Consider the following 23,027-nt stretch of genomic DNA (forward strand, 5'->3'; position numbering starts at 1 on the left):
GTTGACCTGAGCAAAAAGTGTTGCATTTTACTTTTCTCATCCTCTATTTCACCCACCATACTGAAAAAATGTGGTAAGCCCATGTTACATTTTCAAGTCATAAAACCCAGGACAGATTTTGCTCCCTTTAAGCATTTCCATCACCTGATCAATCCAAGATCTTTACCCATTCTGTTTTTCAGTAATATAGTCATGACACACACAAAGTTCTATATGTCTGTATTCCAAAGAAAAACAAAATGCACTAGGAGATTAACTATTAAAAATTCTTTAAATTACAGCTGCAAGTGTAAAAAGGCACTTACTTCCCTGAAAGAATGTCTTGCCGGAGCTGTAATACAAACAGGTACCTGACAAATAAAAATTCAGAAAGTCAAAAGCAATTACAGTGGCATCCTTGCAGTTCCACTGACTGGAGAATACCCCAATTCATTGAGTAGTAACAGCAATTTGAATAACTTGCTCTTTACAAGAAAAGGGCCTTTAGGATCACAGAGATACACCCTGCAAGCTTCAAAGCTCCCACAGCTTTCATGAAATCAAAGGGAAGACCATATTTTATCCACTGGTTGTGTTCAGGACACTGTCCAAAGTCTTGCTGCTTATGATGTGCTTTATCTGAGCACACACCACAGAAACCTAAGTGTTACTAAGACCCCAATGTTCTCCTAAACTTGGGTCTTACCTAATTCAGGAAGGAATTGAACTACAGTATCTAGAAACAAAACACAGATAAAGGCATGTAGGCTTCAGGGCTGTCTTCTCAAAGACAAATATAGAACATGGAAAAAGTCCAAATTGGGCAAAAGGAAAGGTTCATACCAAAATGTCACTTAAAAATAGCAGAGAAGTTCTGAATAAAAGAATTCCATAGAGCTCACACATTTATTTAAGCCAAGTAGGAATTCACAGCCTTCAAACTGTTGTAATATTTTAAGCTGCTGCTTTGCTAATCTTCAGCTCTAGGCACGCTCCACTGAAACCACTCAGAGCTGGGCTCTGAGGCATGCACAAGCACCCTGGGTCATGCAAGGGGTGTGCAGAGCACAGCAAGGCACGGCAGGCTCTGCACTGCTCAGGACACTGTGAAGTGAGGCTTGCAAAGTTGAGTGACTCAAGAAAGCATGAAGCACTCCTGGAGAGCCCAGTAAATGCAAACATAAACCTCTCCTGTCTTTACAAAGGATGCTAGAAAGACAAAGTGGGGTTTTATTTCATCACAGAGGACATGCAGTGAACGTGGTGATGGATGAATAGTTGGAATCAGACAGGGAAACAGATATGAAAAAGAAGATCAAGACTTCTCATGATAACACCAGAGCAGAATCAGATTTATATCCATGTTAGCTGTTTGTTACATCTCTGATTCACATACTTGGCTAATATCTGACTTGCCAATCAAATCTGGGTATTTGCATGTGTAGATTAAGGGTAGACAAGTGTACTTCCTCTTCTTATTGACAGCCCAGATGATTCACAATCCCATGAATCTTCTAAACTGGCAAGAAGACTCTGGGCAGCGCTCCTGTCAGTGTCGGTGGCTTGTGCAGGGCTGCAGCCCCAGCCGGGTGGGTATGGTTTACTCCTGCTCCTTTTTGTGTGCAGGCTGACAAACACTGGCATCTCAATTGCTGCTACTCCAAATCAGCAAACTACCTCAGAAAATTCTCCACAGCACACAAGTACAGACATGTTCCTCTGTTGTTCTAACTAAACTAACTACTTAGGTCATACCCAAGTGACAGATGATGTCCTCCAAAATGCACTGCATTTCAACTGTGCTTTTAAACGGAAAAAAAGTGTGGGTGAAGGGTTTTAATGCTTCCCAATACTGTGTTATTGATGAGAATGTGATGTTTGTAGCTTCACTAGAAATTGAAGTTTACTGGACAGCAGATCTCCCTCCAGAAGGAATTCTGAACACCCTCTACCTGGAAAGTTCATAGTTACTGTTAATGATGATTTTTCTTCTACTTGGAATGATTTTGAATATATAGTTATTAATCTTTGCTTTTCACTCAACGTGCTACATGGAAAATATGATCCAACTACCATACATTTAAAAAATCCATAAATTAGAAGAATTAAAAATATGTGAACTGTAAAATTCTTAAATTTAAAATTACTTCCCAATTTTTCTTCACACAGTTTCACAGTGGACTTCTGTCAAGCTTATAATTAAAAGAAATTGTTCACAACACTGAATATTTAGCTGACTAAAGTGTTTTTCTAATTAAAATAGTCTTCTGAAATGTCACCTTTCAGCAACAATTAGATCACAAGGCATCAGAGGTTAATACTTTCAGACAAAATGTCTTACTCGATCACAGCAATGATCACATAGCTCAGAAACTCAATCTCACAGTGACTAGGATCATATGCTTCAGAACATTAAGCAAGAAATCTTGTGGTAGACAGTAATGCAATAATTTGACCACAGGGAAAATGTAATACTTGTCAGACATGCACCCTGATGTATGAAGACTTACATAAATTTCCAGAAAACACATATTATTCCTACTAATGTAACTGCATTTTCTCATTAGAGATGTCCACAAATCATCCAGATTTTTGGATTCTCTTAAGATCTTATACTCAGCTACACAACTGGCAGCAATTTCTAGAAGTTAATTATACATTCTATAGGAATATGACCTTTTATTGAATTAGCACTGCTGGACTAAATTGATAATGGATATTAAAGACTATATCATGAGGTGGTGACAATTAGCCCTTTAATCTTGTCTTAGGCAGTGAAAAAATCCCAGCAGACAGTGAAGGAGACAGTAATCATTTGCCTGCAGGCATAAGTTTAATGTAAACATCACATGCACACGAACTACAACAATCAACCATCTTTAAACACCTTAGGCTGATTAGGAGTACACTGATTATTGCCAAACAAATTAGAAGACACAGAAAGTGCCCTACGGTGAGAGGCAGAACAAAAGAAAAGATAAAATAACATTAAGATAGATGACTACTATACAAAGAAGACACAAAGCAAGCAGATACAGAAGATAAGTAAACCCTTTCCTACAGCTGCTCCTTTCCCAGCTTTCAGAATATCTTCTGAACCAAGATGCTACAGACCCAGCAAGGTACAGGTCCACAGAAAACAACCCAGCAGATTGAAAGAAAATACTTCCAGATATTTGTAGTGACTTCATACAATGCAGGCTTTTACTTCACCGAGAACCACAGAGAAGCAGAAGCAATTCAATCAACTGTTAACCCAGAGCTCAGAGCACAATCCTCTACCCTTGGTACCATTATTAAATCACTCCCAAGTTTCAGGGCAGGAGGAACAAAGCAGGGCACTGGCATTTTAGCAGGGCATAATGGAAAACCGTCTCAGAGGATGGCAGGTATCAAGAGCAGGTGTCTTCCAGTTGCAGCTCTCCCCACCTAACACTGCCTTTCTTTTCCAACTTCAAAGCACCAAAAAACAGCATCTCCTACACATCAACACACTTGGAAAGGCCCATGAACACCATGTCAGCAAATAAAAAACAAGATGTTTCCCGGACATCTTAGGAAAACACCTAAGGTGGCAGACAGAATGACCACTCTTAATAAGAAAGCTCGAATAACCTGCTTGCAGTGTCCCCACATGACTTGTATTTCTTAATGCCCCCCTCAGCCATGCACAGTTCCTACCTTGTAAACTCTTCGTGAAGGTTGTTCGGTTCTGACGAATAGTACTTAATTCGAAAATGCAACGTGTACGGAGGTCCAACTGCACATGCAGAGATTTTAAACAGGGAAAGTGATTTATACTCATTGCAGTCCTGCTAAGGCAAAACAGTCATCACACCTCCCCACAACCCACGAAACCCAAAAATAATTACATTTTCCAAATTCCTCAAAAATTTTTTTCTTTTGTTTTAAAAATTTTAAAATGCATGCAGTAAGCAAAAAAATAGATGATTACCATACTCTTTGATACTCATTAATTAAAATTTATCAAGGCAATAGTCCATTTGGCAAATATTTTTATCCAAAGAGGGGTGCCTCACGGCACGCTGTGAATGGCAGCAAGTTCCAGGTACACTCCCTGTTGCTGAGTCCAGGGGGAAATGGAAGGAAGAGGGAAGGAGAGGGTGATATTCCTTCTTACCAGGAATAAAACACTACTCCAAAAAAAACCCTACACAAAAATCAGCTTTCAGTTGAAACACATGAATGAGAAAAGGTAAGATAAATAGAAAAGTGCCAGAGAAGACTCTGGAAGACACCCATGAACATAGAAGGCTAAAAAATTCCATGGGGTTGCAAGAATTGTGTTTTCTAATGTCAGAACCTGAACGCTACATTGGACTGTCCATGTAACACAGATAACAGGAAGTTATCCAGCTAACAAGAAACTGTGACCAATGCATCCTTATCTGCCTAACCCTTCTCTTCCAACCAACTACCTGCTGATGTATTAATTGATGGAAAAATTACTTTCCCTCACTTTTCCAAGGTCTTCTGTAGCAGCACAGCAACAAGTAAGCATATGCCTATTAATGATCCTTCTACTGAATGATATGCAGCTAAAAGTCAAATAATTAGAGTTTTGATTCTGTCTCCACATACAGTTCCTGTAAGTCAGGTTAGAGCACCCTGAGCTCATAGTTTGGCACCACTGGTGAGGTCTGCACAGGTGAGATAATGACTTGGAAAAGACAGCAGTGAGTAGTATCCATCATGAAAGAGGAACTTTTCACAAAGCATCTGCTGAATGCAAGGTAAGAGAAAGTAATCTGTGAGACAGACCTTTGCAACACCAACAAATTGCTTCCCTCTTCAGCACTGGCCAAATTCTTTTTAAAACAAGCCCTTCACACATCAAAAACAGACAAAAACATGCAATGAAACTGGTTGAAGGTATTACAGAATCACTGGTTTTCCAGGACAAAGCTATTAGAGAAAGTGCAGATGCAAATCAGCTAGTCACCTAAGGTAAAGCAATCTGTGATGTGATGAAAAGTGGATAGAATACCAAACAGCAAAAACTTTACCCATAGCAGCTATCTTCACCATGATTCTAGCAAGCTGACACCCACACACCATAGGGTGACAGCAAACTATCCTAAAGGCTTTGAAGAACTCCACTGTTTTTAAAAATCATCTAGACACTTGGGCACTCATCAAAAAGAAAGGCAAAGCTCCACTGAAGCAATCAGGACCTGTCTCTTGAGGTCCTGCAAGGGGGTGAACAATTTTCTTGAAAAGACACCTTTTAATCTCACAGAAGCCATGTCCTCATGGCCCATGACTGTTGCCAACTGCAGTATTGAAGCAAAACATGTTAATTCCAATGCTGCACTCTACCCAAAGCCTGCAAACTGATTGTCAAAAATCCAGGAGCTACTGCCCTACCTTAGCCAATTTTCACAGAAAACACCCCCACCAACACAACCCCTCCATCCAAAACTACATTTGACAAAACAGCAGGTACTTCTGCTAGTTTACCTCTAAAATAATAATCTGGAAAAAAAAAAATTAATCATTATACAAGGAAGTATTTTCCATTCACTCTTTGAAAGAAATTGCAGGATATCTGTTGTGGATCAGAAGCAGTGACAGGAACCACGATCTGTGTCCAGACAACCTAATTTCACAGATCAGACTGAAATTACCTGGCCACCTACTCTGCTTCAGACACAAAGCACAGGTTTAACAAGGGCTTCTGAAGGCTGGGCTACTGCTTAACAAGTGCTCTTGCTTTTAGACATAATACAGTCAGCCAATTACCCATTCAGTTAAAACTATCTTCTAAGAAATATTTATTCCATTAAAGGCCATATTTAAACATTCTCTATCATGTTCTAATACACTAAATTTAAATTCATTAGGAAGTAACAAAATAAACAGGTAAGGACATAGTACTTACTTTTTATTTGCTTCTTGATGAATTTTGAATGGTCCAACCAGTGCTAAAAAAAGAAAATCCACACTTAAAAGCAGTTCCATTTCAAGATTTTGTTGACTCCATAAACTGATTACAATAAAATTTAACAGATACGAAATCTCTTATAAGGAAATATTACCATATTTATTTTCTGAACTTCTGCACATTGGTGAAAGTGTTTATTGGCACATTTAGTAACTTTACTTCTTCCACATGGCAAAGCTTGATTTTTAAATTCATCAGTACTGCCAGGGAAGACACTTTTTCAGAGAAGAAACGTCAAAATCCAAGGCCACAAAGCAGTTGTGTGTAAGGAAGGCAACCTTTTGCCCCAAACTCCTGAGTTTCAGCCTCCTTTAAATCTCTGTTTTAAAACTCCAGATCCTGTACTGTCCTGCCTTCCACTGCCCCATAGCCAAATTTTTTCAAGGTAAGGATGGAGACTTAACCCTGCTAAAAGCATTTGGGAAACACTGGTGTATATCCCATCCCTTCCTTTTTAAATTAAGGCTGAAGATCTGGAATAGTGCAACAATAATGACAAAAACAGATGATTCCCAGCAAAGTTTACACACTCTCTTGTCAGTGAAAGTTGCATCTACAGAAAGGCAGCAATAAACACAATCTGGTCTAAATTTAGCTTAAATCTTTGACAGTCTCTGCTCAATGTCCTACAGAGGGCTGCAATCTTATTTGAAGCAATTCCATGTAAATGCTTCTGCCATACAAAGTGATAAGAGAGGGGTCTTTTTAAATTTCTTTGAAATAAATGTTTTTCCATCTTTATATATATATTTTAAAATTATAAACTAGGTACTATGAAACAAAATCTTAGGGAAAAAACCCTCTTCTTTCTTTCCTATTAAAGCATTAATATTTTCAGAAAAAGGGTAATCTCTCAAGGACTACTTATCGTTACACTGACACCATGCTACTACAGTTAAATAAATGTGCAGAATTATTTGTTGTCTAGTAATACTGGTATTTATTTACTAAGTATGTTTCAAACCAAGGCAAAAATTTAGGTATAAATGTGTACAGATCAAAAATCTGACAGCTTACGACCCTTAAGGTAAATAAATCTCACAAGAGGTAGAAAGAAAGAGAAATGGAACAATGATTCTGAAGGTGATTTTATTTGCAGGAACTTGCAAGGCTTCCTTAGGTGAGGCTGCCAAAAAATCCATTCATATAATCCCCAATGTGGTAGATATCTCTACCAGAATGGAAATAAAACATTACAGCAGCTCATATAAATACATTCCTTAGAGCTGCAAGTAATTTACTTTGTCTCTACTTTGCTCTCTCATGAAAAATTATAACTTAGTGAAATCCCAAATTTTTGATAAGGAAAAGAATATTAACATTGAAACTTTACCTTTTTTAATTTTTTTTGAACTGAAATTATGTAAGTCTCTTACTTTCACAGCTCCAGGGCAGATTAATTTTTTATTCTTCAAATACCTAGCTATGAAAATGTCTTCCTATTTAATATTTATTTTGGCTAAAGAAAAGCCCCTCAAAGACAAATATAATTAATGCATTAAAAGTTTATCTTAATGTAAAAAACATCTATAACACATGGCAAAAACTCATGTTAGTACCATGTTCTGGAACAAGCACTGCACAACCTAATCCACAGTAATTTCCAGTGAAAAAACAGCTGATAGTCTCTTTCTTGGCATGTGGGCTCTAAGGTACATTAAAGCTCAAACAAGAGTAAGTTTCAAACTGATTATTTGCAAGTGCAAATACTTCAAATAATAAAATACCTAGAAAAGTACCTAACAAGACTCCAGGAATTACTTGTGCAGACCATTAACTGAGACTACAGCTTAGACAGAAAACCATCATCACTCTGTACCCAAGCAGCCAGAGGCAGACAGCTCCAGGAGATAAAGCACAGCAAGCATTGAAGTAATCTCTCTTCAGAAGCAACAGAATCTGCTCTTTTACCCCCATGCTACACTGCCCATCATGTGTGTGATGTGCCACCACATTGATCATAAACAAAGATAGAGGTAGGGCATGGACTGACAGTATTACTGGCCCAGAGCTCCCAGATCTAGAAGTTTTCATGCAGATTTATGAACCAACTCCAATTTCAAAGTCAGATATTTTGTGTAGTTTCTGTGAAAATCAGGCTGAATTTTAACACTTCTTTGCCTCAGATAATGTCAGAGGGCTTCTTCACACTGGGTACCACACCAGCTTTCCAAATGTCCCTCTGAGCTGAAAAAAAAATTAAAGCATTCTAGCATAAGCCTAAAATAGGTTTGCGCTTGGCTACAAACCTTGGGCTTGCTGACTCAATTAGAGGGAAGTGAAAGCAATGAATTTAGAAGTCTCACTAGGAAGCTGAATAAAACCGGAGGAGCCTTGCTCTCTCAGCACCTAAGACTATAGCTCTGCCTATCTTGTGCTCCGGCAAAACAACCATACATTATTTCAGGGTCTGCACTCACCTAAGAAACTTAACTATGGATCTCAGAGTGTAGGACCAAGACTGACCAGACTCATTTCAACCATACACCACCATAATCCCTGTATCCTGTTAGAACTCAGAAATATCAGTGCAGAATAAGGAGGAGGAAAGGGATTTATTGCTTTAGAACTGTGTTATGGTAGGAAGACAGCGTCTAAGATACTTTACCCATAGTAAGGGAAGAAAAACCCAAATCTGATCAAACTGCAGGTAATCAGAATTCTATGATTATGCCAGAACAGAACAAGTAGTTCAGCTCCAAGGGTCCTACCAGCAACCATCTAGTCCCACTGCCTGACCACTTCATGTTATTAAGAGTATTGTACAAACGTCTCTTCAGACTGGCAGGTTTGGGACATCAATAACCTCTCTAGGAAGTCTGTTCCAGTTTTTGACAACATTCTTGGTAAAGAAATGCTTCCCAATGTCCAGTCTTAATCTCCCCTGATGCAGTTTTAAACCATTCCCATGCATCCTTTCACTGGATACCAGGGAGGAGAGCTCAGCATCTCCCTCTTCGCTTCCCATCATCAGCTGCAGAAACCACTGTGGTCACTCCTTTAATTTTGTCAGGTAAACTGGAAGGTCAAATGCTAGATTAATTTCCATTTATTCCTCTTTAATCTCATCAAAATTTCTTTGCTCTATCAAATGAATAATGCTTTCTATGGTATTAGCTAACATAATACAATAGCCATTGACTGGAATTCACGTGTTGAAAACAAACACCAATGAATTCCACATGAAAGATGCATCACCTAAAAAATAATTTCTTAAAATAATTGAAGCATGTATTTATCTCAGCATGGTCACCTGTTGATCACTCACTTTATCAATGTGAAAAGGAAAAAATAAGTACCTCAATATGTCCTAATGGTAGCAGCCAATATTTTCTCAAAATAGATACATAGTATGGGAAAGACCTATTTGAGTCGAGTTACAGCAGATAAACCACAGCTGCTAAAGTAGTAAATTTGTAAGGACCACATGAGTGCCAAATGAAGACTGAAAGGAGGATTTCCACAGGTTGACACAATCCCATCACAGACCTGAGCTTTGCAAATTCCACTGCCTCTCTACTTGCTTCCTAAAAGAATGAAAATTCTTTGTCTTGATTTATACAGCCCTCAAAGGTGACCTGGAAAAGGAAAAAATCTGCATTTGACCCTTTTTCATTTGCTTTCTTTGCTAGTTCAAAATGCATGAAGAACATCTTCAGGCCACAGTGGTAGAGTACCACATCAATATCGTTGGAGGTGCGAGGTCCAACCTGATACAGGTGCAAAGTTTTATTAGTTTTTTAAGTTGTCTCTGGCCTGAACAAGTCAGACCAGCTGCCCCCTTCAATTGACACCATTCTGCAGTTCCCATGCCAGGTTTTCTCCTGCCCTGTGAAGAAGGGCTGCCACCTTCCACAAGTCAGACACAGTGAGGCAGAGCAGGCAGTGCAGGGTGCAAGCAATGCTACCCAGCAGCAGAAGAGCAGATGGAGCTGTGATAGAGCCCTAGATTGTCATCTTGGGAAGTACAAGACCTGTCCCAGTCTGAGTCAGCACAGAGCCATTTCAGAATCATCCTGATAAATGGTGTGGTTTAACTACAGACCAGATAAACTAACCAAAAACAACAGAGAAATATATCCTCCAAGTCCATTAGCCTATCCTAAGTCACATCCATGCAAAAAACAAAGAATATTTTGCTTTGCAGACTTGATGTGACAGAAGTAAAACACAGAATTATATAAAATTATATAAAAACCTTGCCTAGTCTAGTATATTTCTCAGTCGATTTACTTTACAGACAATGAAAGCTGATACCATTCCAGATCAATTCTAGCAATTTACTTTAATTTTGATGCCTATGTCCAAATATTCAAAAATAAACTGAAAGGATTTGTAACAAGTAGGCAACAAACCTGACTAAATCTGTGGAAGAAAACTGAGAAAACCTCTTCAGTTTATGCTCCAACCACACACAAGACAATAAGAAACCAGCACGAACTGTTTGCTGTCCTGGAGAGAATTCTTTACACTTGGGAGAGAGGTGCAGAAGCATCACTCACAGACAGCATCACAAATACCTGCCCTGTACACCTGCTTCTCAAGTCTGTGTCAGAAAAATGTCCTCCCAAAACAGCAGGTGCTACTGGAAGACTAAAGACTGGAATTTGTTAGTGTTTTGGAGCCTTCCACCAAGTGCTCACAAACCACAGTACACACTTGGACAGCCACAGCTGGAAGCGTTGCGCATTCATCAGGTGTTCTGCATCTCTGTGGAGCCAGTCACACTGCCTTTGTCCAGTTACTGAACTGGCATTCCTATCACTGACACTATTAGAAACTGAAGCATCGAGTGCTACAGGATGTTCTACAGCTTTTGGGACCCTCCATCTGTGACTGGTATTTTTTCCTCTGACAGTCCATAGACACAGTCCTGCAACAACCACAGTCCCAAGGTGCTCATCATCCAGAGGAACAAGAGATTCAAGGAGAGGAAACTGAGTCACAGAGGGATGTCACAGTTTATTAATGGGAAAAATAGCATGTTTCTAACAGTAGCAGAAAAGGAAACACTTAGCATTATCAAAATATTTACCAGTCTTCCTTCTTTCCCACATCCAGTGTAGTAAAAATAACGCTAGTCCCTATTTTCTTCTGCTTCACAAAAACTTGTTAAAGTGTGAAGAAGTACAAAAGGAAAAAGGATCCCAGATATCCCACTATGAGGCTAATTGAGTGGTTTGAACTGCTCATTTTTCCCCATCCCTCACATCTTAAGAAGTCACGGCAGTAATACCAAAAGCAGCGGCTGAAGAAGTCTGTTTAATGAGCCCTTAAAAGAAAATTCAGATAGATACAGCAGAAGCAGTCATAATGAACTAAGGTATTACAAATCCCTGCCTGACCCAACACCTGTTGGAACATCCAGGAATCTAGTTCTTGATGTGTAAAGAAAACAAAGGTGCTTATATTATTTGCTGTCCAGCTTGCCTACTCTCCCTGCCCCCCAGCACTGCTGAAATCCTTTATCACAAGTCATACGTGATCCTGTCTCTCCCAGAAAAACCTGGCCAGAGGGTTGCCTTTCAAAGAGGTGAGGATCTCAGTGACAGAATCACTGTATCCTGACACACTGCTGCTGATCAGGTCCACTCTGGGCAACACAGCTCTGGCCATGTTTTTTTCCCTCTTGCTTTTGTACTTGGAGCAATTGCTTTCGTGAAAGCCTATTTCACTTCTGCACAATCTTCTCCATGTCCTCCCTCCATTGTCTTCTCACCTCTTGCATCTAAACCCAATTGAGCAATTGGTCAACACTGAGAAGTTCAGAGGCCAACAAGGTTTACCAGGACAGTCCACTGCAGGTTGGTCCTGGCACTCATCTTCCCAGGGAACGTTGGTCCCCACCATAGCCAGGGGCACCTGCAGAAGGCATGGGATGTCCTCACACATCAGTCCTGCTATACACACACTCTAAATCCAGTCCTTCCCAACGTGCCAGACACACTGGGTGCAACCACACATCCTCAGAATGGTTCAACTGGCTGCAGAGCACAGCTGGGAAAGGCTGCTCCATACAGACCTCCTTTAAACTAAAGGCTCTTGGTGACATTAGAGATCAGACATAAAGGACTTAAATGACTTGGAGGATCACTGAAAGAGACATGTAAGAAAAGGGGCATTTTACTTATTTTACTTCCATCCATTCCCAGGGATGACAGCAATTCATTGGCACAAACTAAAAATACAAAAAAGAATTCAAAGATTTATCTTTAAAATTCTTCCCCCTCAATTAGTCTGCAATTGTTCTTGTGAACAGAAACAAAATCATAATGGAAGTAAGCAAATTCCAAGTTAATAAATGTGGGCAATCCTTCAGTTAAGAATTTATGTAAAACACAGGAGTGGTTGGGAGGGTATCCATGTTTTGGCATCTAAAGACAGAAAATTGGAACAAAGAATGCAATGGTAGAATATTTCTGCTTCTAGAGTTAATAGCAGTAATTCATAATACAACAGTACACTACGATTTGTTTTAGAATAAACTATTAGATAATTATCTACATCTTTCTATCCTTCTGCATTCTGCTACCTTCTTCTGATGCATAACTTGAAAGACCACAAGATACAAACTAATGCAGAGTTCACTGAATAGGCATTACAGCATTTTCTGCATTACTGCTGGCATCTTGCTTTTTACAGCTTTATGGGGGGGTGGATTAAAAATAAGCTGTTCAAACAATTAACGTTTTCTCTCTTTCAAAGCAGATAAACTCTAATCATGATTTTGTTTTCTAAATCACAGCTATCAACACTGCTTGTCCCAACTCTTTGGCAAAGTTACAGGACTGCAGGAAACACAGTGCACTCAAAAGCTGCTGGCCTTGGAGCACACAGAAGCAATCTCCACTATTCAAAGACTATTTTGTGCTCTCTTACTTGTAATGGTGGCTTAAAGATGTTTAGTCCTTAACAATACATACGAAAGACAAAGGCTTAGAGCCTCAAAGGGGTTTACACAACTTTAATCTCCCAGTCCCCCACTTGCCATTGTGTGTCTGGGCTGGCACTCAGCAGAAGCCCACGGAGGCTATGCATTAATTGCTGTGCAAACGAAAAGAGCAGGTCACAAGTTCAAAGCAGACCAAGGAAGGCTGTTAAAGCATGGAACCTTTTGGCACAGGGCGCTGGGCAAGATAAAAGCTTGTGCCTTGAAGTTCTCTAAGCTCTAGTTCTGCCCAGCTTGAGCCAGACCAAAACAAACAAGAGCCAAGTAGGAGCTTTTGGCCTTGCACTTCAGTGAAAGTAAAGAACTTTACCCTCAACACTCCTCTTAATTCAGGAAACTACAACCCTACCACCAAAGCCCTGCAACCAGGATTGGCTTTTTTCAGACCCCCCCAGCAGCTGTTCACAGCTTTCATCCTTCTTGTAACTAACTGTGAATGCATCATGAAGATCCTTAAAAGAACCAAGAAATAGCTCACAAACAAAGCTAAAACACTTGCATGTATAGGCACATTTTGCCCTCAACACCAGTGAGGGAACTACATACAGAGGACAGAGCTACTCACATCTTTCTTACCAGAAATTACCTTATCAGCTTTGCAAACATAGAAGAAAATGAGTCTTCCCAGCTTCCTCAGCCTGGCTTTCAGCTGATCTACCCTCATTCTTCCTGAGAAAGGATATTTCACTCTCCCTTTCTGCTTTGCTTCTTTCAAAATATTATGAAACTCCTTGCTAGGTCATTATTCCTAGCTATCAAATTCCCAGTTGGATGATTTGACAAATCAGTGACAATATAATGTGTTTTTCCTATAATAAGCAGGTTCTATGCTATTAGCGGTGTCCTTATAATCAGATCCATCATAAAAGTACACACAATTTATGTATTAGAAATTTTATCAGGAGCACACACACTAAATCACCTAAAAATCCCAAACCCATTATGGACATACTTCATTCAAAACATCAGTTTTTTCAGTGATATTAACTTAAATTAATTTAGACATCAGGATAATGTTTAAATATATAAATACTGCTTCATCCCAAACCTGCACACTTCCTTCTTCCAGTATCAAGTCATTAGAGTACCTGGATAGGTTTCCTGTTTGTAGTTTAAAGGGACTGGTAAAACACAGATGATAATACAGCTGTTTAAACACTGATCCATACTTTGACCCAAGCTTGTGAGAGAATAAAGCTGAGAATTCTAGGATGATAAACTTAGAACCCACACTTCCCAGGATGTCAATATTGCAGCTACATTTTCCCATTATCTTATTACATTATCCCACAGCAGACAATTTCTGCTGCTTCATGGAAAAAACACTTACAAACTGACCAGAGAGCACTAAAAGAAACACTTATTTCCAAATACACATATTTTCTATCTACAGCACACGTTTTTGTCAATCTTCACTTCATACAGAGTGAACAGACAAAGGAAAAAATTAAATATATGTCAAAACAGTGTAACCACTATGCTGTAGTCTTTTAACTCTATCCTATCAATACAGCTATTTAGATCTGTAATTTTTTTTTATTATTATTTTACCTGTAGATACTGGAAGTCCTTATATAAGGAAGAGAACGAGAACTTTTAGCTAAAACTTTTTGCTCTTGCAAATGCACCTAATCCTACAAAGTAACACAATGTGTGCACAGAGAGAAAAAATTTACAGGAAATCTTTGCTTGCAAAACATTTTGAATACCATGAGTCTACTAACTGCCAAGCACATTTTTCCGTACCCACATTCATTTTTTTTTTTAACTTGTGTGCAGTCACATGCATGTCATATAAAATGACACAGGGCTCATTCAGAGGATGCAGCTTTATGTGCAGGAACCAAACATGGCATCACTTGTTTCAGCAGTACATCCCCCAGTGCTGACATCTCTCCATGGAACTGCACCAGCAACACATTTGTAATAGGCAGCATAAACTACTGTGAAACATAAAAATCAACTTAAGTTATACTCACTGAAATTTGGGAAGCATCCATGAATTGCAGGCCAAAGTAATCCGTTTCTACAAGGTCCAAGTGATAAACAATCTGGTCAAACAACTCCTGTCCCTTTGCATTTTTCTGTAACAGAAAAGAAAACACTGTTGTTTTAAACTGGTCAGTGTGGGTTTGTTTGGGTGTGTTTCTTTACAAGTTCAAATGTGTGCAAAGATATACACAAAGATAATAGTATTAAAATAGCAATTTTATTTATTCTGAAGAATTGCATTTACATTTCTTTTTATTTTCCTCAGGAAATAGAGAATGACACGCTGTTCTTGTTACAGTTATTCCAGCAGCATCAGATTTCACTCTCAAAGAAAACTTTCAAAGTTCATCATAACTAAAAATGTACAAGAAAAAGGGAAGGCTTATGCCCTGCAAGTGTCCTAAGTCACAGAGCCATCATTTTGTTCCCCAGAAAGTTAGATTCTCCAGGAAAAGCTTGGTTAACACACTGCCTGAAATCTGCTGGCTATCAACAACAACTGCTGTCATGCAGTGCCACACCACCACTGAAGCTGCAAAATAAATTCTGAACAGCCCGAATACCCAAAGAGCACTGTGAAGAAAATTAATGGCATTTGATAAGAATCGTTCATTTATGTTGCCAATTGCCATCATATTTACAGCCTTTAAATGAAGAAACAAACAAGGTGTGAATCTTACTTTAAACATGCACACATGGAAATAAAACTTAACAACTAAAACCCCAACTGTGGACTACAGGTAAGGGTAGAAAACTTAGTAGATCTTAAAGGTAAGCTGCATTGGCCTGGGTACTTGTTTAGAGCTTAAGGCAAGAATTTAGACGCTCAGTCTTCAACACTAGAAAACCAAAGCTTGAAGATTACAGGTGGGTAGAAGGAAAAGGCAATAACAAACCAATTTTTTCATGTAAATCCTGTTGAGTTACTTGGGGAAGAAAGTTTTCGAGTTCTTGAGTAAAAACACCCCTACGCCAAAAATATGAGATGATCATAAATCTGAGTAAGAGACTCGAGTTACAGCTGTACTTTTACAGGGAAGTACTGATCAGGATCCACCTCTGTTACTGCTGTTCCTCTTACAACTTCAAGGATTTTTTTTTTTTAAAAAACTAAGTTATTAGGTTTTTCCACTTTACCACAAAACATAGCAAAAATTCCCAGAGTTAAGCATTCAGTTCCTTTAGTTTGGTCTTCTGCACAAAGGCAGCATTCAATCATAACATGGAGAACTCCTATTCAGGGTTGTAAATTGTCTAAAATCAGTTTTCTTCAGCAATGGACAAAATAATGAGTCATACCTCTATTTTTCCAAGAAGGTCAAGCAAGGTATAGGTAGCAGCTCAGGTATAGGTAGCAAATTTTATTTAAATTGGGGGTTTGGGGGTGTTTTAACTAATAAAACAGAAATTGAATAATAACAAATGTCAAGAGTGGAATCAGGAATTCCATTAAAACAAGTTGCGTAAAAGCTTAATACCAACATAAAATTGTCATTGTAAGATACTGTTTCATTATTTTGAGGGGGGCAAGAGGTGGATAATAGACATTCTCAACCAAAGTTCAACATTCTATTAAAGGCAGATGAGAACACAATGGCTTCTCAGAACAGTACATTGCAAAGAAATCATCTTTACTTGTACAATAATCATTATAAACTGAACAAAAAGTACTGAGAACATATTTTCTCATATGGAGTAAAATCAGCACTTGTTAAAAGAAGCCAAACCAAAGCACAACAAAATTTAAACAGATTTTTGCTTAAGTGAGGGGGAGAAAACACTCAAAAGCAACAAAAAGAGAACAGCAGAACATGAAAAGTTCAAAACATAGGAAAAAACCACTTGATGCTCTACTCTCTTCATAGTTGCCTGCTTTATGGCATTATCTACCAGTATATGTTTATCTTCCACTGCCACACACCCAATAGAAACCAGAGAGAGGACACTCCACCTTCTGTACCCAAACAGTAGTTAATGTTTAACATGTGTTACATGTGGAATAGCTCTGCACTGCACAGCCAGACCATAAAATACAGTATTACATACATAGCTTACAGGAGATTGTAACATTTAACTTGTCACTAAATGAGCTTTCCCAGCAACCTGTACTACTTAAATGATAAAGCTGCTGCAGCCAACAAATTGCAGACAAAAAACTCTTTGAGATGTTGCACTACAGGGACAGATGAAAGCTCCTAACTCCTTTCCTCTACTAACAGTAAAGGATGACCTGTTCTTCTTTTTTCTTCCTCATCACTGACTGACAAGCCAGCAGGTCAGATTGTGGGCTGATAAATTAATGTGCACTGAATGAAATAGGTGGAATAGAGAAAATAGAATGCTTTTTTCCTTAGGCATTACATATGCATGGCAGTGGTCTCTAAAGCAAAAATTGTCTGTATTACAATACACTTCCAATTTTCACCATCTTTTACTTCTTCTCTCCTTCTAAACAAAATAGTAGCTAAAAAACATGTTTCCCCTTTCAAGATCTGGTACCACATAAAGGCAAGAAAATTATTTTGTACAGTAAAATTTTCATAGTAGATCTAATAATCTGTAATTTAATAAATCACACTCTCTCTACAGACCTTTAACTCGTATCTGCAGATACAGCTAAAAAACCCCAACCATCAACTAAAAATATTTTACAGTCATACCTTGCTAGACAGATGGTTCAGAAGTATCAGATGTACATAAACAGCCTGCATAACTTACATCTCACAAAATGAAGTATATGGCAACAAACAGTATGCATATACTATTATATAGTTACTATTTTGTTGGTATGGAAGTTACTATAATTGGGAACAGTGATGTAAGAAAAGTTGCAAAGCCTTGTGTTGGTTTGGGTTTTTGTTTGTTTTTGTTTTGATTTTTTTGTCTTTGCTTTCTGTTTTGGTAGGGGTTTCTGTTTGGTTTGTGAGTTTTTGTTTTGAAACAACAATTAAAGCACTGACAGTTTCTGGTGGAGTGTTCCTTGAAACTCAGGAGAACTTGTGTGAGCACCATCAAACCTCACAGGCAAGCACTGGGAGGTGGGCATGAAATGTTCAGCTTACAAACAAAACTAAAGCTGCAGCCTAAGGCAAAACTGAATTAGCATGAGGCAGGCACTTGATGAAACACAAACACTGAATTACACTTGCAGAGTGGGAGCCTCCCTGAAAATGAGCAATCACTGAGAGAAAGGGAAAAAGAAAAGTTTCTCATGTCAGCCATCCCTGTTCCACCTAAGAGGTATGAGAGTTTTGTCCACTCTGTTTCAGTAAATCCATTCTCAATTAATCCCCATGATCCTTGGGATCATGGATCACATTCAGAGGGAATTCTTATGGTAAATGAGGACTCGCTGCAAATCCTACAATGACTCCAATTGGGATGGGTATAAAGCACCTTGTACAGTAACAGTGACAGCTGCATGGCCCACATTTCAAGTAGGCTACATTTTTGGCTGCCAGACTTCCCAGTCTCAGGGAATTTATGGAAATTCTTATCAGCTAAAACATGACAAAACAAAGATTAACTTCTCTAATTAGAAACTGTTCCAGACTTGACATGAAAATAGGCAAGAGGCTTTAATGTGCTTCTGGTAGACTTGAAGGAAAGAGAAAATTGATCAGCCAGGGACATTTTACACCAACTGGCCCTGTCTAAACAAGCTGATTAGTGTTGATTTTAGCTGTTCCAGAGCTCTTTAAAAAGTTTTTGCCAAAGGGCAAGAAAAGTGGACATAGAAGCCAGAAAAGTCCCATTTCAGTGCAGATGCAGTGCAAGGATGCCATTGATCACTCTCACAGCACATACAAGCAAAGCAGGAGAGCTTCTGCCCACAGTTTCCCCAAACTCAAGCACAGTTACTTGAACCCAAGTGGAGGGGCTGAAATTATTGAGTTAGGGAGCTCAGACTACAGGGCTAAACCCAAACTATTAACAGATTTCAGAAATAGCTGAAGAACTGCTTGGGAAAACAACTTGTCAAATAGGCCAAGAGGTACATGAAATAGTCTGCCAGCTGACAAAATGACAACCAAAATTAAGGAAAATAAGCTATTACCAAGCAAAAAGTCAAAGCAAATTAACTTTGCACTCAAAGCCAATGCAACCCAAACTGAAGAGTGAGTAGCAACAGCAATGTGTAGGTAGGGCAGACTTTGTTTCTGTGATGAAAGAAAGGACCAGATTATGTATTCTGCAATATGTTAAATATTTTTGCAGAGTGGGCTGCTATGGTCTCATGGTCACTGACTAGAATACTGAGCTTCTAGCTTCTAGTAAATTCTTAAAGACATCTTTGCAGCTAGCAAGTCTCACCTCCACAGGGCCTGCTCTGCTCTGGTGCCCTGCTCTGATGGCACCAGCATTTCTTCTCCTTGGCATCTCCTGAAAAGAGCAGTGCAGTATGTTCTCAGACCTCTTACACCTGAACTGTTACTAACTCAATTTTCAGAGCTAAAGCTCATTTTCAAACCTAAGGCTTTATCTGTTGGCCATACTGCTTAGCAGTGAGAATTCACTTTGCCTTTTAGCAGTCACTGGCAGTGCTGTCTCCAAGTGTTTCAGGCAGGCTAAACATGCATAAAAGCCATCTGTGCTTCTAATTAGCCTTGACTCCTGGTGCTCAGTTATCATCTATCCTTTAACTTGCTTTCTTCTGGATAGTCAAGCGCCCTCAGTTGCTCAAACACACTCAGCTGTACTCAAAGCTAGCAGTAGTTCCGTAATTTTAAGTATAAAAATGCAATACATTCTTATAAAGCAAGGGTATCAAACAGCTTCAGCCAAGTACATGTTGGAGGCCATGGCAAAAGCTGCACTGAAAACTGTATTATCCACCCCAGCACTGCTGCTATAGGCAGTATTGTCAAAGTCAGCTGCTTGTTTTCAAATTCCAGTTTGCACGCTGCCATGGAGAGAGGACACTCTGCAAACCAGCCATGACCTTGGTGCCTGCCCCAACCTGCTCCAGGCACCTAATGAGCAGATTCCTATGAGTGGAGATTCCTAAGAGTGCATCTTCTGTGCTTGAAATCATCCAAATATTGCTTTTTTTTTCTTTTTTTTCCATAAAATCAGTGCCAATTGAAGAAATGCAAATTATTTACTAACACATCATACTTCCATGAGGCTGGCTAACTTGCTCAAAAAAGATGTCAGGTTATTTTCTTACCAGCCAACCATTGACTTAAATTTTCAGTTCTGGTTACAAGCTCACTTGAAAATGTGACACTGTTTAAATAACCATTAAGCCTCTCACCCTGTCATGGCAATAACAGCAGTACTGCTTCAGAGCCTGCTACTGCATGCAAATGATGTTTAAATGTAGTGCAGACCATAGATGCAAGCAGCTTTGCTTGAATGTGCCCAGAAGAAAATGCAAGTGATGACGCATGTGAACTTTTATCTGAAGGAGAACAAAATTCATTTTAGTTCCTTTGAGAAATTAGCTGAAAATAAGAGTCCAAAATCCCCTTAACTTTCCCCTGCATAAAAAATTCAAACCAACAAAAAATGCCAAATGCACACATACACCACGAAGCCCTCAGCCCTTCATCAGCAGACAAAAACATCCCATGAATGGTATTTACTTATTATAACCTTGAAAGAACATTTTGCTCCCAGTCACGTCTGTCAAGGCCCCAAACTAAAATTGCTATTTCCAGAGCAGAAGTGGCTTAGAAGCAAAGTTAAAGAACCCCTTGAAAAATGACAAAACACCAAAGGAAAAATAACCCAGAATTCCCACAAATAATAAACCAAACCAACAAGCCAGGCTGCTTCCTTCAAATTACTCTCTAAGCCTATGATAAAGTCCCAAAAACTAGGACTCTCACAAGTCACATCCCATCAAGGGAATAGAGGGAACCTCAGATAAGCACACGACCCCTTAATATTCTCTCTTTGGGCAGACTGGCTGACAGTGCAAGCAAGCTGGGTTCCTGCAACCAAGATGCCAATGAGAGTTTGTAGAGAGTCATTAAGGAAAAAAAATCCCCAACAGTGGGTACAGTAAATCTCACTATTGCTGCACAGCAGCATTTCTTAACAGCACCCAAACTTTCATCTCTCCACCAGCTACTGGCAAGAAGAATCAGTGTTCACCAGAGGAGAAGCCTGAACAGAGACAAATAAATGGATCACCATGTTTTATGTGTACCAAGTCTCCACATAAACCCAAATGGTACTACTGGGCTTCTATTCAGATCACAGTACATTTACCATGCTAGTGTGACATTGGAAAAGTTTCTTGTACTGGCTTATGCTTTCTACCTGATATATAAGGGCAGTCACTTGTCAATAAAAAATAAATCAAATTAAAAATGGCCCAACAACAAAAAAGTAATGATAAAAATAATTAACCAAAGTAAACAAAACCAAGGAACTTAAACTACTAAGAACTAAGGGTGGGGAAAATAATACATTATCTTCCATCTCTGCAATAGGAGGAAAGAAAATATTTTTCATTATTCATAAAGTACAAACTCATTAAGATGAATCAGATTGAACTGGCAGAACAGCGTTATAGAGAATATACAGAGAGGGAATTACCTTAGATGAAAACAAGCTCTAGAGTCCAAAGCCATGCCAAGTAACCCACTGGAGAGATTCCTATGTAAAGTAATACAAACATAAAGCAGATCCAGGAAATAGGCACTTTCACTGGCTGAGTTTCATGGTATAGCCCTTCAAAAACTGATTATAGTGGCATATCCAGAGGGCCAGAAGCCTGTTTTGTTGCTGACAAAAGAGCAAGAAACGACCATGTTTCAAAACCTACATTATCTGGGATTGATAATTTCACCACATGGTTATTAGTTTTTTTCAGAGATGATGGGGTTGTCCCACGCTGGACACAGCTGGTTTCAGTCATCTCCACAGCAGACCCACTGACCACTGGTGGTGTGGGGTAGGAAGTGGGTACAGAAGTCAGGAGTGAAGGAGGGAATTTGAGCTAGGGAAAAGGTCAGCTTTACCTTGACCCACGAACCTTTTAATTCTCATTTTTTCTCCATATTTTCTACCCCCATCCTGCAGACTGAATCAGGGGGCTGGGTAGGAGCCTGGCTGATGGCAAAGGCTAACCCACTGCACTGGGGAAATCCTTGTGCAGGGCAATTTCACATTTCTATCAGTCATCAAAAGGGCATGCTGTCTTTGAAAAGCCTTTAATCTCTCCAAAAGTCACACGAAGGGCAGGCAGGTACTACCATGGTGGGTGCCCTATTCGTGCAATTACTACTGTCAACATTATTCCAGCAGTGACATTTTTGTTTTATTGGACTCCGATGAGGGTGAGGTTCTGCTCATTGTCCCTATCACCTACGTGTACTACTGGCAACATAGACCTCTTCCCAGGAGAAAAGCACTGTCAGCACTTCTAAATGGGATCCTCAGGCAACAGATAAAAGCAACCATCAGCCACAGAACAAAGTAGTAAAAAAAAAAATCCTTACTTGCAACTTTATGTTCTGGAAGTCGGTCTGGACTTCTGTTATTTCAGGAACAGACAGATTGCCCCATGACAATTATACACTCAGAGGCACAATTTAAAAAAGGGTTACATTTATGTACAGAAGATTCTTTTTCACCCCTAGAATGCCAGCTCCCTCTCCTGACCCACTTGAAATATTACATGCCCCTCAAACACAAAGTGGAGGAAACACGAAGTAGCTAAGATGAGGAGAACAAAAACCTATGCTGAGACTCCTTAACCTACATGATTTCACTCAAAAAATAATTTACAGTTCTGCATTCCCAGAGGAAGAGGTATTATTTGATAAAGCTAAGCTACAGGCATTGAAGTGGAAGCCACCTCTTCGAGATGATACCATCAAACACAACACAATGTTATGTTTTAGGCTTCCCTTGCCCATTGCCCTCCTGCACAAATCACAATGGGATAGAGGTGCCATTTTGCTGGAGAGCTAGAGAAAATGCTAGGTCATGAATTTAAACTGTATTTGAGAAATAACATGGAACACTAGCATAAGATGACATTAAAAAGAACAAGGAGAAATAGCAAGTGCTATCAGAAGAGAATCCCGGGAGAGTTTAGCAAAGACTCTGCACTTTCTTATGCTAATGCAGTGCCAAAGTTTCAAATTACATCTTTGCTTTCTTATACACCTGCATTTGAATGCT

The 23,027-nt window shown here is 39.2% G+C and overlaps 1 protein-coding gene across 7 annotated transcripts in view; it reads right to left on the reverse strand.

The window, feature by feature from the left end:
- Nucleotides 1-23,027, reverse strand: part of EPB41L4B (erythrocyte membrane protein band 4.1 like 4B) — a 166,502-nt gene that overhangs the window by 101,033 nt on the left and 42,442 nt on the right. For all 7 annotated transcript variants that reach the window (XM_033053792.1, XM_033053784.1, XM_033053777.1 and 4 more), the window contains exons 2-5: nt 14,873-14,977; nt 5,882-5,924; nt 3,661-3,739; nt 306-350 (exon numbers count right to left, since the gene is read on the reverse strand). In XM_033053792.1, the coding sequence (XP_032909683.1) occupies nt 306-350; nt 3,661-3,739; nt 5,882-5,924; nt 14,873-14,977 (272 nt within the window). The remainder of the gene's footprint in view (nt 1-305; nt 351-3,660; nt 3,740-5,881; nt 5,925-14,872; nt 14,978-23,027) is intronic.

This window comes from Catharus ustulatus, chromosome 1 (assembly GCF_009819885.2).
Source record: "Catharus ustulatus isolate bCatUst1 chromosome 1, bCatUst1.pri.v2, whole genome shotgun sequence".
NCBI lineage: Eukaryota > Metazoa > Chordata > Aves > Passeriformes > Turdidae > Catharus > Catharus ustulatus.